This window comes from Apium graveolens, chromosome 2, assembly GCF_009905375.1.
Source record: "Apium graveolens cultivar Ventura chromosome 2, ASM990537v1, whole genome shotgun sequence".
NCBI lineage: Eukaryota > Viridiplantae > Streptophyta > Magnoliopsida > Apiales > Apiaceae > Apium > Apium graveolens.
Window position 1 is genome coordinate 265,369,184 of NC_133648.1, and position 15,214 is coordinate 265,384,397.

General features: G+C 32.9%; 1 protein-coding gene across 18 annotated transcripts; it reads right to left on the reverse strand.

Moving 5' to 3' along the window:
• Nucleotides 1-414: 414 nt before the first annotated feature.
• LOC141708425 (nitrogen regulatory protein P-II homolog) lies at nt 415-14,408 on the reverse strand. Of its 18 annotated transcripts, none has more exons than XM_074512071.1 (8): nt 14,112-14,408; nt 13,328-13,550; nt 13,187-13,242; nt 13,071-13,098; nt 12,621-12,690; nt 12,442-12,491; nt 12,228-12,282; nt 415-2,520 (listed from the first exon to the last, which is right to left on the reverse strand). In XM_074512071.1, exons 1-8 carry the CDS (start codon nt 14,126-14,128, stop codon nt 2,510-2,512), a joined length of 510 nt encoding a protein of 169 aa, XP_074368172.1. In that variant the 5' UTR covers nt 14,129-14,408; the 3' UTR covers nt 415-2,509. The 18 variants fall into 18 exon arrangements, with proteins under 18 accessions (XP_074368172.1, XP_074368168.1, XP_074368169.1 ...); XM_074512067.1 differs by having other exon boundaries at nt 12,442-12,509; XM_074512068.1 differs by lacking the exon at nt 415-2,520 and adding an exon at nt 3,687-4,441 and having other exon boundaries at nt 12,442-12,509.
• Nucleotides 14,409-15,214: the final 806 nt, after the last annotated feature.

Below are 15,214 nucleotides of genomic sequence, written 5' to 3' on the forward strand. Positions count from 1 at the left end.
AAAACTGTTTCATTTGTACTTCTGTTATAATATGTGCCTGATTTTTTTAGTGATTTTGTTTTGATTGTTTTGGTTGGTAATAATTGTGATTGTTTTTTTTAATGCTTGCATGATTCATGCCAAGAACGTTAAATAATTTTTTTAATTCAATTAAATACACGTTAATGTTCATAAAATATCATATTAATAAAGGATATGAGAAAGTTAGGAAAGGGAGCATTGATTGGATAGTCCTGATTTGTGTTTTTTCGATTTGGTTGGTAATAATTGTTATTGTTTTTTTTTGGTGGTGTTATTGCTTATTGGCTTAAAAGTGCCACAAGCACATAGAGCATAACTGTTAGGTCACACACACACTGTAGAGGGGGTGAATACAGTGTATAGTACACTCAAATCGAACTTTAAGAACTTAAGTAACAGAAAACAAACTTTATTTAAACGATAAACTCTGTTACAGTATAGAACTGTTACCTCTCAGTGATAAACAAATATCACGAGAGCTGCTAGGGTTACAATGAATAATCTTTTCTAATAATGATAACACTTATAGTGTAAACCCTATGTCTGTGTTTATATACTACACAGTTACAAGATAATCGCTAATTGATATGTAATATAATTCTGCTTCCTAAAATATATCAATCAGATATCTTTTCTTCCAAGTATTCCATTCTTCACGGAATTCCTTCTTCATGCATATCTCTTCTTATGTTTATCTCGATCTTCTTTCCTTTAATCAGCTACTGTCCTTATCTGATTGTCCTTCAGCACTTAAGTTCTGATATCTATCTTCTGATGATTATCTCCTAATAATATAAGTACTGATATCCTTAAGTCCTGACTTCCAGTATAAGTACTGATCAACAATTAAGTACTGATTTATCCTATTCACGTAAGATCTGAAAGCTAAACATAAAACATATTAGCCATGACATTATCAAATATATCTAACAATAACTCCCCTAAACATGACCATAAGTGCCGTAAAAAAAGAACTATAGTACCATAACCGAAAAGTAATGGACCATAAGTGACATAACATAGACCCATATGTGCCATACGTTGGACCATAGGTCCCCTGAACATAAGACCATAGGTCCGTAAATACCTAAATCATAAGTTTTATAAGTACCATAAATCCTGGGGAACAACCTTCAAATACAAGTCCTCTAACGCAACAAATCATCATAAGTCCCCATAAGTGTGTAGAACATAAGTCCCATAATTCTATTGACCATAGGTACCGTAAGGAGGGTAACCATAATCCATATTTTCAAGAACTATATGCACCATAAGTCCCATAACTCATGGGACCGTAAGTACCATAAACAAATGCACCACATGTACCCTAAATCATTGGACCATAGGTATTTCCAAGAACCATACGTTGGACCATAAGTCCCCTGAACATAAGACCATAGGTCCGTAAATACCTAAACATAAGTTTCATAAGTACCATAAATATTGGGGAACAACCTTCAAACATAAGTCCTCTAACGCCACAAAGCACCATAAGTCCCCATAAGTCTATAGAACATAAGTCCCATAATTCTTTTGACCATAGGTACCATAAGAAGGGTGATCATAATCCATATTTCCAAGAACCATATGCACCATAAGTCAACAAATACACCATAGATACCCTAAATCATTGGACCATAGGTGCCATAAGTCAGTTTTTTTTACATTTTTCCTGTCAAAATTAAATCAAAGCAAGTACTAAATGTAAAAGTGTGGAATAAAAAGTTGCAAAAATAAAGAATATTAATAAGAAAAACTGTTTCATTTGTACTTCAGTTATAATTTGTGCCTGATTTTTTTAGTGATTTTTTTTTATTGTTTTGATTGGTAATAATTGTGATTGTTTTTTTTAATGCTTGCATGATTCACACCAAGAACGTTAAATAATTTTTTAATTCAATTAAATACACGTTAATGTTCATAAAATATCATATTAATAAATGATATGAGAAAGTTAGGAAAGGGAGCCTTGATTGGATGGTCCTGATTTGTGTTTTTCGATATGGTTGGTAATAATTGTTATTATATTTTTTATTGGTGGTGTTATTGCTCATTGGCTTAAAAGCGCCACAAGCACATAGAGCATAACTCCCTTAAACATGACGATAAGTGCCGTAAAGAAAGAACTATAGTACCATAACCGAAAAATAGTGGACCATAAGTGACATAACATAGACCCATATGTGTCATTCGTTGGACCATAAGTCCTCTGAACATAAGACCAAAGGTCCGTAAATACCTAAACCATAAGTTTCAAAAGTACCATAAATACTGGGGAACAACCTTCAAACACAAGTCCTCTAACGCCACAAAACACAATAAGTCCCCATAAGTGTATAGAACATAAGTCCCATAATTCTTTTGACCATTGGTACCATAACGAGGATGATCATAATCCATATTTTCAAGAACCATATGCACCATAAGTCAACAAATATACCATAGGTACCCTAAATCATTGGACCATAGGTGTCATAAGTCAGTTTTTTTACATTTTTCCTGTCAAAATTAAATCAAAGCAAGTACTAAATGTAAAAGTGTGGAATAAAAAGTTGCAAAAATAAAGAATATTAATAAGAAAAATTGTTTCATTTGTACTTCAGTTATAATTTGTGCCTGATATTTTTAGTGATTTTGTTTTGATTGTTTTGGTTAGTAATAATTGTGATTATTTTTTTTAATGCTTGCATGATTCACGCCAAGAACGTTAAATAATTTTTTAATTCAATTAATGTTAGGAATATGTGTATTAGTTTGATGATAAGTTAAGCAAAACACTTAAGTAGAAATCTAGTATTTGTAGCCTCAACGGATAAGATCATCTTGGCTATCCGTTGAAGGAGTAGCTTTACTTAGCAATAAGTTTAGTATTGTAGCACATTTCACTCTCTGGTTTCAAGCTGTGATTCTTAGATGTTGTTAGGAAATAATCAGTCATGTTGACTACTAATGGATGTACAAATAAGAGGGCTAATTATAAATATTTCATGTCTTGTAATTTTGTATATGTGAAGAAGTGTCAACAGATATTGAAGACATTCAACGGATAAGAAACAAAGCTTCAACGGATGTCTCTAATGCTTCAACGGATAATATCCATCAACGGATAAGTGCTTCAACGGATAAAGACTCCAACTGATAATGCATCAACGGATAAAGCTTCAACGGATAAGGCATCAACGGATGAAAGCTTCAACGGATGCTTAGTTCATTAGCAGTTGATAGTGACAATTCACAAGCTGACAGAGGCACATGGGTTGACAGAGACATACTGGAATGTGGAAGCCTCTAGGAGGAATCAAGAAAATGCAGCATTTCCATTCTGATGCAAACAAGGAAGTATTCAAAGATTTACAGATTATCCTAGATTGCATTGGATAGAGAAATGAAGAAGAAACATGTGAAGAATCTTTTCAATTGTATTTTACAGTTTGTCTTCACTTGTAAACTTGGTGATATATAAACCAAGTAGCAGCTAGTAATTAGAAATGAATTTTCCTGAGCCGTTTAGAAATATCAAAATAGAAAATCATCTAGTTTGTACTAGGAAGCAGCTGTGATTTAATTCTTTGAATCACAGATTTTCTGAAATAACACATCTCTGGTGGAACAACAAATCCACCAGAAAAGTTTTTAAGTTCTTTGTACTCATTACATTTGTGTTTGAATATATATCTGTCTACATCAACCTCAAGCAATTCACACACATTTGATCACTCAAACACTTAGCCTTAGAAACTGCTCAAAACTTGAAAAAGTTTTGAGATTTATATTCAACCCCCCTTCTGTAAATCTCATTGTTAGTCCACTGGGAATAACAATTAAATAAACGTTAATGTTCATAAAATATCATATTAATAAAGGATATGAGAAAGTTAGGAAAGGGAACCTTGATTGGATAGTCCTGATTTGTGTTTTTTCGATTTGGTTGGTAATAATTGTTATTGTTTTTTTGTTGGTGGTGTAATTGCTCATTGGCTTAAAAGTGCCACAAGCACATAGAGCATAACTCCCCTAAACATGACGATAAGTGCCGTAAAGAAAGAACTATAGTACCATAACCGAAAAATAGTTGACCATAAGTGACATAACATAGACCCATATGTGTCATACGTTAGACCATAAGTCTTCTGAACATAAGACAAAAGGTCCGTAAATACCTAAACCATAAGTTTCAAAAGTACCATAAATACTGGGGAACAACCTTCAAACACAAGTCCTCTAACGCCACAAAACACAATAAGTCCCCATAAGTGTATAGAACATAAGTCCCATAATTCTTTTAACCATAGGTACCATAAGGAGGGTGATCATAATCCATATTTCCAAGAACCATATGCACCATAAGTCAACAAATACACCATAGATACCCTAAATCATTGGACCATAGGTGCCATAAGTCGGTTTTTTTACATTTTTCCTGTCAAAATTAAATCAAAGCAAGTACTAAATGTAAAAGTGTGGAATAAAAAGTTGCAAAAATAAAGAATATTAATAAGAAAAACTGTTTCATTTGTACTTCAGTTATAATTTGTGCCAGATTTTTTTAGTGATTTTTTTTGATTGTTTTGGTTGGTAATAATTGTGATTGTTTTTTTTAATGCTTGCATGATTCACGCCAAGAACGTTAAATAATTTTTTAATTCAATTAAATACACGTTAATGTTCATAAAATATCATATTAATAAAGGATATGAGAAAGTTAGGAAAGGGAGCCTTGATTGGATGGTCCTGATTTGTGTTTTTTCAATTTGGTTGGTAATAATTGTTATTATTTTTTTTATTTGTGGTGTTATTGCTCATTGGCTTAAAAGTGCCACAAGCACATAGAGCATAACTCCCTTAAACATGACGATAAGTGCCGTAAAGAAAGAACTATAGTACCGTAACCGAAAAATAGTGGACTATAAGTGAAATAACATAGACCAATATGTGTCATATGTTGGACCATAAGTCCTCTGAACATAAGACCAAAGGTCCGTAAATACCTAAACCATAAGTTTCAAAAGTACCATAAATATTGGGGAACAACTTTCAAACACAAGTCCTCTAACGCCACAAAACACAATAAGTCCCCATAAGTGTATAGAACATAAGTCCCATAATTCTTTTGACCATAGGTACCATAAGGAGGGTGATCATAATCCATATTTCCAAGAACCATATGCACCATAAGTCAACAAATACACCATAGATACCCTAAATCATTGGACCATAGGTGCCATAAGTCAGTTTTTTTATATCGAAATTTCTATTTTAGAAACGTGCGTTTCTAATATACAAAACACAGGGAAGTACAAACAATACAGTAGGAACGGGCGTTTCTATTTTACCTAAATTCACCCTACTTATCTGACTTCATTTTACATATATACAATTCAACTCAGAAAAATACTACATTGCTGTGAATATATTTATACAAAAATTTTAAATTTTGTGTTTATACTACACAAGACCAAGGTAACTGAAACTTCTATAGTGGGAACGTGCGTTTTTAATATACAAAGCACATGGAACTAAAAACAATACAGTAGGAACGAGCGTTTCTATTGTACCTAAATTCACCCATCTGACTTCATTTTACACATATACAGTTCAACTCAGAAAAATACTACATTCATGTGAATATTTTTATACAAAAATTTGAAGTACTTAAGTATTTAAAACAAAGGTAACTTAAACTACTACTCTAGGAATGTGTGTTTCTATTGTAGGAACGTGCGTTCATATTGTACCTAAATTCACATTTAGTTCATTTTACACTTGTTTTGATAAGTGTTATCTAATGAATATGCATTAAAACACATCAAAACAAAAAAAAAAGTAAAAACCGAGATGAATATAGATCCTTAAACTTGTTACAATCGTTCATAGAGCAATTTTTCCATGATAAATACATAAAGAAACTTGTAAAAATATCATTTACTTTCTCTCTCATTTCTTACTTCCCCCCATGATTTCTATTGCAGTATGAAGTAACGCGATCCACTCCTCCTTGTGTTTTTCAAGAAGAGCTATCTTACTTTCATTGTTTTTTTATCACAATTCTATAATATTCTTCAACTTCTGCTTCAAAGCTATTCGACTCTCATCTTCAGCTCTGCAAGCTCCATTGCATTCCATCTTCAGAAGTTGCAGAGTTGAAGAATATTATAGAATTGCTAAGGATTGTGATAAAAATAATGAAAGTAAGATAGCTCTTCTTGAAAAGCACAAGGATGAGTGGATCGCGTTACTTCATACTGCAATAGAAATCATTGGGGGAAGTAAGAAAAGAGAGGGAAAGTAAATGATATTTTACAAGTTTCTCTATGTATTTTACCATGGAAAAATTGTTCTATGATTGTTCTATGAACAATTGTAACAAGTTTATAGATCTATATTCATCTCCATTTCTACTTATTTTTTTGTTTTGATGTGTTTTAATGCATATTCATTAGATAGCACTTATCAATACCAGTGTAAAATGAACTAAGTATGAATTTAGGTACAATATGAATGCACGTTCCTACAATAGAAACATACGTTAGAAGTTTAAGTTACCTTTGTTTTATATACTTAAGTACTTCACATTTTTATTTTTTGTATAAAAATATTCACATAAATGTAGTATTTTTCTGAGTTTAATTGTATATGTGTAAAATGAAGTCAGATGGGTGAATTTAGGTACAATAGAAACGCCCGTTCCTAATGTATTGTATTTAGTTCCATGTGTTTTGTATATTAGAAACGCACGTTTCTACAATAGAAGTTTCAGTTGCCTTGGTTTTGTGTAGTATAAACGCCAAATTTAAAATTTTTGTATAAAAATATTCACAGCAATGTAATATTTTTCTGAGTTGAATTGTATATATGTAAATTGAAGTCAGACAAGTAGGGTGAATTTAGATATAATAGAAACGCCCGTTCCTACTGTATTGCTTGTAGTTCCCTGTACTTTGTATATTAGAAACGCACGTTCCTAAAATAGAAGCTTCAATATAAAAAAACCGACTTATGGCACCTATGGTCCAATAATTTAGGGTATCTATGGTGTATTTGTTGACTTATGGTGCATATGGTTCTTGGAAATATGGATTATGGTCACCCTTTTATGGTACATATAGTCAAAAGAATTATGGGACTTATGTTCTATACACTTATGGGGACTTATGGTGCTTTATGGTGTTAGAGGACTTGTGTTTGAAGGTTGTTCCCTAGTATTTATAGTACTTATGAAACTTATGGTTTAGGTATTTATGGACCTATGGTCTTATGTTCAGGGGACTTATGGTCCAATGATTTAGGGTATCTATGGTGCATTTGTTTATGGTACTTACGGTCCCGTGAGTGAGGGAGAGGAGTGTTTACAATCGATCAAGAGAGAGAACAAAGGGAACCGGGGCAAAGAAATGGTGCCCCTAGGATTTAATTCCCAGGGGTACTTTCGTCATTTCATAATTACTAAAAGTAATAAAAATGTTATTATTATTTATTTTATAATAGGGTTTTTTTTTAATACACAAATTTACGGAGAACTCTGAACGGAGTGATGGCGGAATAGAGCGGTTGAACAACTATGGATTATACTCCTTCCTATTATTGTTATAACTAGTGAAAAAAGCCGCACTTCGCGGCGACGCCATAAATTTTTTATAAATTCTGATTTGAAGTGATATTATAATTGTATATAATTATTTCGAGTCATCTTTCCGTTAAACATATATAAACATTACAGCAGAAAGTAGATGCACAAGTGATATCTTGAATTCACTGTTATCTTGGGGACATTCAGTTGAGAACTTTATTTCGATTATACTCTAAAAGATAAGGCTGCCTACGAGAGAATGTTAACACATACACTAAAATGTATACTTTAAGCTGCAAGACTTCTGAACTAGACAACTAATGCTCCTTACATAGAACTTCCATCAAACACATGGACTGCTTCGACATGGACTTTCATTAAACACATGAACTTTCGTTTAAACACATTAAACACATGAACTTGCATTCTAAAACAAGGTATAAAATAAGGTAGACATAAATTGTAGCCTGCTCCTTGCCGGTAGCCTGCTCCTTCTTGCTGCCGATAGCCTGCTCCAGATGTTCCTGCCCCACGTTGCCGGTGGCCAACTCCAGATATATAATGAAATATATCTCGTACTAGATTATGCCCTATGTTGTACTTATGGTTGGAACAACATAAGTACCATAATCATCTGTACATAAGTTATATTACTCATGTTGTCTCTTTATGGTACATATGTTACCTGTGCATATACGACCTATGTCAGAGATGTTTATGGTACTTATACTGTCTTTGTTATGGTACTTATGGTACTTATGTGAGGATTCTGCCCCCATTGTGAGGATTCTGCTCCCATTGTGAGATAATCTCAGGCAAATGAATCTCTAATAATTTCTTATAATTTCTTTTTATAAATTATTTAAATTTTAATTATTAAATATATTATTTACATATCCATAACTTTATTACAAATCTTATGTAGACTAGTTTATGGTACGTATGTATATCTTCTTGGAATAAAGAACATAGGCGTTGTTCACAAAGAACCTACTACAAGTGCTACTATCCCTGATTTTTACACACAGTTGGTTGAGGGTTATGACAAAAAAGTTCTATTATCGATGCGGGTCCTCCATGAATTACTACAGAAGTTGGATATTGACAATGCTTCGGAGAAGGAGAATTTTAAGAAGGTGATGTATTATTACATTTTCTGTTTTATTATATTTCCGACTTCAGAAAATAAAGGAAGAAAATCAATGTTTACTCTCATTAAAAACTTGGATTCAATTGAGAAGATAAATTGGACTCCAGCGATCTTAGAAAGAGTGCATAGTAGTATTACAGAAATAAAAATAAAAATGAAGAATGAAGGGATGAGTTTGGTGGAGAAGAAGGAAGGGACGAAGGGTAGTAGAAAAGTTAAGCACGCAAACTTTTTTACCCCCTCCTCGAAGCTTGGTTTTATTTGAAGACAAGTGAAGTTGAAAATAATATGGATGTTGCTATAGCCCCTTACAGTTACTATGTTGGTAGGGGAATGAGTACAGACGAGGCACGATCTCTGGTGGTAAATGCAAAAGTAAGTTTCTTTCCCTTTTTGTAATTTTTTCCAACATCTTATTTTATTAAATGGTAATTTAATTCTTTATGTTGAATTAAAATATTCAGCTGGAGGCCAGCGATAGGAGTGAGCTACAATTTGACTTAGAGTTTGACTGTAATATTGTTGATAAGTTGTCAACACTTTGGTTGAGAACTACGCAGGTATGCGACCTAGCTCTTGAAAGTATAATATATTTGTGATGTATGCATAAGTGAACATGATATAAAATTTGTTGGGTACAAAACTTGAAGAAAATAGGTCACTTGAGACTGACTTCGTGTTAATTTTGCAAATGTCTGTAACTCTTGTAGGCAAGATACTTAAGCACTGCGTGAAGCAAAAAATTGGCATAGCCAGAAGTCTTGGCATAGAAATGAGTGAGGAAGCTCTCATAACGAATTTGAGAGAAAGATATTGTGCAAGTCAGTTACTTTCTTTTTCTTATTTTCTTTATGTTTACATGACCGAGTCTTTTACTTTCTTTTTCTTGTTTTCTTTATGTTTACATGAACAAAATTCAGAAGCAAGTAACTGGGCTTTGCTCAAGGCTCTGATTTCCTCGTTTTCTGATAAACACAAAACTAGGGCAGATTATAATTTTACTCCTTGAAGATCAGACTCTGTGGAGGAGGAAAAGAATTATAATTTGGAGATTCTGGATGGTTCTCCGGAGAAAGAGGGAAAAAAACGAGGATTTAAATGAAGGTTTACCTTTAGACTTGGATAAACTGGATGATTTGGAGAAAGACTCTGTGGAGGAGGAAAAAAATTATAATTTGGATATTCTGTATGGTTCTCCGGAGAAAGAGGAAAAGAATGAGGATTTAAATGAAGGTGTAACTTCAAACTTGGTTAAACTGGATGATTTGGAGAAAGAGGCTAAGGAAAATAATTTGGATTCCGGAAAAGAATGAGGAAGATGTACGTTTGGTGAATTTAATTCTGAAGCGTGTGCCTGATTTTTAGTGATTTTGTTTTGATTGTTTTGGTTGGTAATAATTGTTTTTGTTTTTTTGTTGGTGGTGTTATTGCTCATTGGCTTAAAAGTGCCACAAGCACATAGAGCATAACTCCCCTAAACATGACCATAAGTGCCGTAAAGAAAGAAGTACAGTACCATAACCGAAAAATAATTGACCATAAGTGACATAACATAGACCCATATGTGCCATACGTTGGACCATAAGTCCCCTGAACATAAGACCAGAGGTCCGTAAATACCTAAACCATAAGTTCCATAAGTACCATAAATCATGGGGAACAACCTTCAAACACAAGTCCTCTAACGCCATAAAGCACCATAAGTCTCCATAAGTGTGTATAACATAAGTCCCATAATTCTTTTGACCATAGGTACCATAAGGCGGGTGACCATAATCCATATCTCTAAGAACCATATGCACCATAAGTCTCATAACTCATTGGACCGTAAGTACCATAAACAAATGCACCATAGGTACCCTAAATCATTGGACCATAGGTATTTCCAAGAACCGTACGTTGGACCATAAGTCCCCTGAACATAAGACCATAGGTCCAAAAATACCTAAACCAAAAGTTTCATAAGTACCATAAATCCTGGGGAACAACCTTCAAACACAAGTCCTGTAACGCCATAAAGCACCATAGGTCACCATAAGTGTGTAGAACATAAGTCCCATTATTCTTTTGACCATAGGTACCATAATGCCGGTGACCACAAGTACCATAAATCCATATTTCCAAGAACCATATGCACCATAAGTCCCATATTAATCGATGAAATCATAAAACTAAATGATTCGCCAGAAAAGGGAATGATAGCTACTTTTTTATGTATAACCGTATTATTAGTCACTCGTTGGATTTATTCGGGGCATTTCCCATTAAGTTTTTTTTATGAATCATTAATTTTTCTTTCTTGGAGTTTATCAGTTATTCATATAGTTCCATATTTCAAAAAAAATAAAAGCCATTTAAGCACAATAACTGCGTCAAGTGTTATTTTTACACAAGGCTTTGGTACTTCGGGTCTTTTAACTGAAATACATCAATCCGCAATATTAGTACCTGCTCTCCCATAACTCATGGGACCGTAAGTACCATAAACAAATGCACCATAGGTACCCTAAATCATTGGACCATATTATATGGTTAAAACAACATAACATAATCATCTGAACATAAGTTATGTTACTCATGTTGTCTCTTTATGGTACATATGTTACCTGTGCTTATAGGACCTATGTCAGATATGCTTATGGTACTTATACCGTCTTTGTTATGGTACTTATGGTACTTTATGTGAGGATTCTGCCCCCATTGTGAGGTAATCTCAGGCAAATGAATCTCTAATAATTTCTTATAATTTCTTTTTATAAATTATTTAAATTTTAATTATTAAATATATTATTTAAATATCCATAACTTTATTAAATATCTTATGTAGACTGGTTTATGGTACTTATGTGCTACAGATTATGGTACGTATGTATACTTCTTTATGGCACTTATGGTACATCGTGGCCCTATATTGTACTTATGGTTGGTACAACATAAGTACCATAATCATCTGTACATAAGTTATGTTACTCATGTTGTCTCTTTATGGTACATATGTTACCTGTGCTTATACATTACCTGTGCTTATACGACCTGTCAGAGCTGCTTATGGTACTTATACTGCCTTTGTATGGTACTTACGGTACTTATGTGAGAATTCTGTCCCAATTGTGAGGATTCTGCCCCCATTGTGAGGTAATCTCAGGCAAATGAATCTCTAATAATTTCATATAATTTCTTTTTATAAATTATTTAAATTTTAATTATTAAATATATTGTTTAAATATCCATAACTTTATTAAATATCTTATGTAGACTGGTTTATGGTACTTATGTGCTACAGATTATGGTACGTATGTATACCGATTTATGGCACTTATGGTACATCGTGGTCCTATGTTGTACTTATGGTTGAGACAACACAAGTACCATAATCATACTTAATCATTTGTACATAAGTTATGTTACTCATGTTGTCTCTTTATGGTACATATGTTACAGAATATAATGAGGAATGATTACAAGTCTACAAGTTAAGGATTTTCTCACCACCATCCCCACATACCCTTGCTTGTACAATGAAATTCAGTATCACTTCTTCAACCTAAGACGGCAAAAAATATATAGTGAGTTGATGATTTTTGCCGAAGCTGGAAATTTTGGAGATTTGTTCGAGCATAAGATAATGACGGAGGCCATGCACTAAGATCATTTGAGTTGCAAGAACTTGAGGGTTATTATTTAAGTTCAATTATATACATACCTGATTCTTGCTCACTACCGTTTCCATCTTAATTTTGGAAACCAACATGTCTGCAGAAAATGAAAAACCTGCATGTTGCAGAGATTAAAAAGCTTGACATTATGTCAGGAATGCAGTACTAATAAGGGGTTAATATTAGTAGAGTGAGGGTATTAATGTAATTCCAGAATAGTACTTACTGGGACCTTGATCGCCAAAGCATTTAACATCAGAAACAGTGACACTTAGAATACCCATTCGCAGCAGGGCCTTGAACACAAAAAACACACAAAATTAGAATTTCCTGATTACAAAGAAGGCTAGCTTTTTTGTAGTAATATCTTGTCCATTTATCCTGGTAGCAAAAGAGTAATAATTTTATGCTGTCAAGATATAGTAATTCAACTCAGATGAGAAAGTAAAAAGGATGCACACATAACATAAGTTTTAGTATTTTAACCAACATAAAGCTAATTCTCAAAGAAGTAATTATCACTTTGCTAGCAACTATAAACTATAGCATCACAAAAAATATAAAGTATAACATCCCCTAGTGTCTAATCGCCAGTTTAGAATTAATCGAATAAGTAGATAAAAATGAAGATTTAGACGATGACATAGTAGATGTAGTAATAAGGTCAATTTATTACCCGAAAAACATCATCAGTAAGCCCAGGCCTGTATTCAAACATTCATCAGCTTATAAAACAATATAAATACCAAGTGAAACTCGACAAACATAAATTGATATAGCAGATTCTTGAACCTGAGAATTGCCTCAACTTTGTAAAATTCAGCATCTGGGGTATACTCTACAAGCAACTATGTTTGTCAATTCAAAAGAAAGAGCAGCACAAAACCAAATCGATATAAAATGTTTACACGATTTAAGGGTATAAACTAAAACCTGTCCTATTGAAGACGCTGGCCAATGATTCTCCAGTGAGACGTATTTGCCCTTCTTTATCCAAAACCTGTTCCCCCACGAATTCAAAGGCGGGAGATTCACCTCCATGCGAAGCCAATTCATTTTCAGCAATATATCTTGAGGATCATCTCCACAGGAAGGAGGAGAAGAATAACCATCAGAAGGAATATCCCCATCGGGAATGAATTTGGGGAAAACCGCGCTGTAGCAAAATTAAAGGTATATGCATTCAAAGTGTTGAAGTAAATATATTATACTACCACCAATCAGTATACAAATCAGCACATATATATAAAAATTAAGTACCACTGCCGAAAACATAACTAATAAACAACCAAGGTTTTAAGATTTTCATGTCCTAACAAAACTACTCCCTCCATCTCATATTATGTGTCATATTTCCTTTTATAGAAGTCAAATTTATCAACTTTTGACTAACGATTAAACATTACTCGTATATTATTTCAAAAAACTAAAAATTATAGATTAAAGTAGATTAAATTTACTTTCCGGTGATGTAATTTTTTTTATTTTGTTCAATTATAAATTATTAATAAATTTCAGTCAAACTTAAGTCAATTTGACCGGCACAAATCCAAAGAAGACACGTAATGAGATGGAGGGAATATTAGTTATCATAGATTCTATCCATAAATCAAATCAACAGCCACATACAAACACATATTAAAAATGAAACATACTAAACAACCCCCTTAAAATTACATGAAAGAAAGCATACGTACATACATGAGAGAACACTCACATTATCATCATCATCATTATCGGAAGGTTCTTGCTGTAAGTTAGGAACCGAGCAATATAGGGGAGAAAGAGACACAGAGAGAGAGAATGAGAAAGATGTGTACCTCAAATCCTTGAAACCTAATTGCTCCTAATTGAATCTTTGAACCCTAATTGCTTCGATTAGCACCAATCCCAATCCTTGAGCGAACCCAATTGCTCCTTCAGCGAGCAATGAGAGAAATGAGAGTTGTGAATTTTCGATTATGTGTGTTTTCACCCAATTGAATTTTCGTTTGCCCCTAGGTGTATATTTGTCCGCTGCTAATCCCCTGTACTTTCCTCTTTTTTATTTTTATCTATAAAAAGTATAAAATATTAGATTATTATAATTATTATATTATAATTCGAATTATTAATCTAATCATGGTTAGGAAAATAGGATGAGAATGTTAAATAATAAAAAATCTTAGTATAAGGTGATTGATTTAGAAATTTATTACTAAAATAATTAAAATTAAAAATCATATAATAAATTCATGAAATTAAAGGATTACTTTGATTTTAAACTAAAAATAGTGAGTTTTAGTAAATATTTTTTGATATAAAAATATGTATGTATGAATATGTTAAAAATATGTATATATAGATTTGTTAAATAAAATCATTATTATTTGAAATAAAACTATCAAATCAATTGAAAATTGAAATGAAAATTGGGGATTTCGTACATAATTGAGAGTAGAGTGAATGAGAGAGCGAGAGTGCCGCCGGAGAGAGAGCGAGACTGTCACCAAAAGTTTTAAATTATTTTCTGTACCGACGACCACTGCTAGCAAAACCACTTCCACTTATTATATAACACTTATTATATACGGAGAGGGAGGGAGAGAGAGATGGAGCTTTTTTATGACTTTTCGAACCGAACCGGGTTCTTAAACCCAAATCTTTATAATTTTTTAATTTCGGATTGGATTCGGACGATTAAAATATTATTATATTAAATTATTTTATTTAATATTACCACTACTAGAAAAAGTAGAATAGACATCGCCTCTTAGACATCGGTTGCTTTTGGAGCCGCTGTAAAAGGTGTTTTATACATCGGTTTTAAACAACCAATGT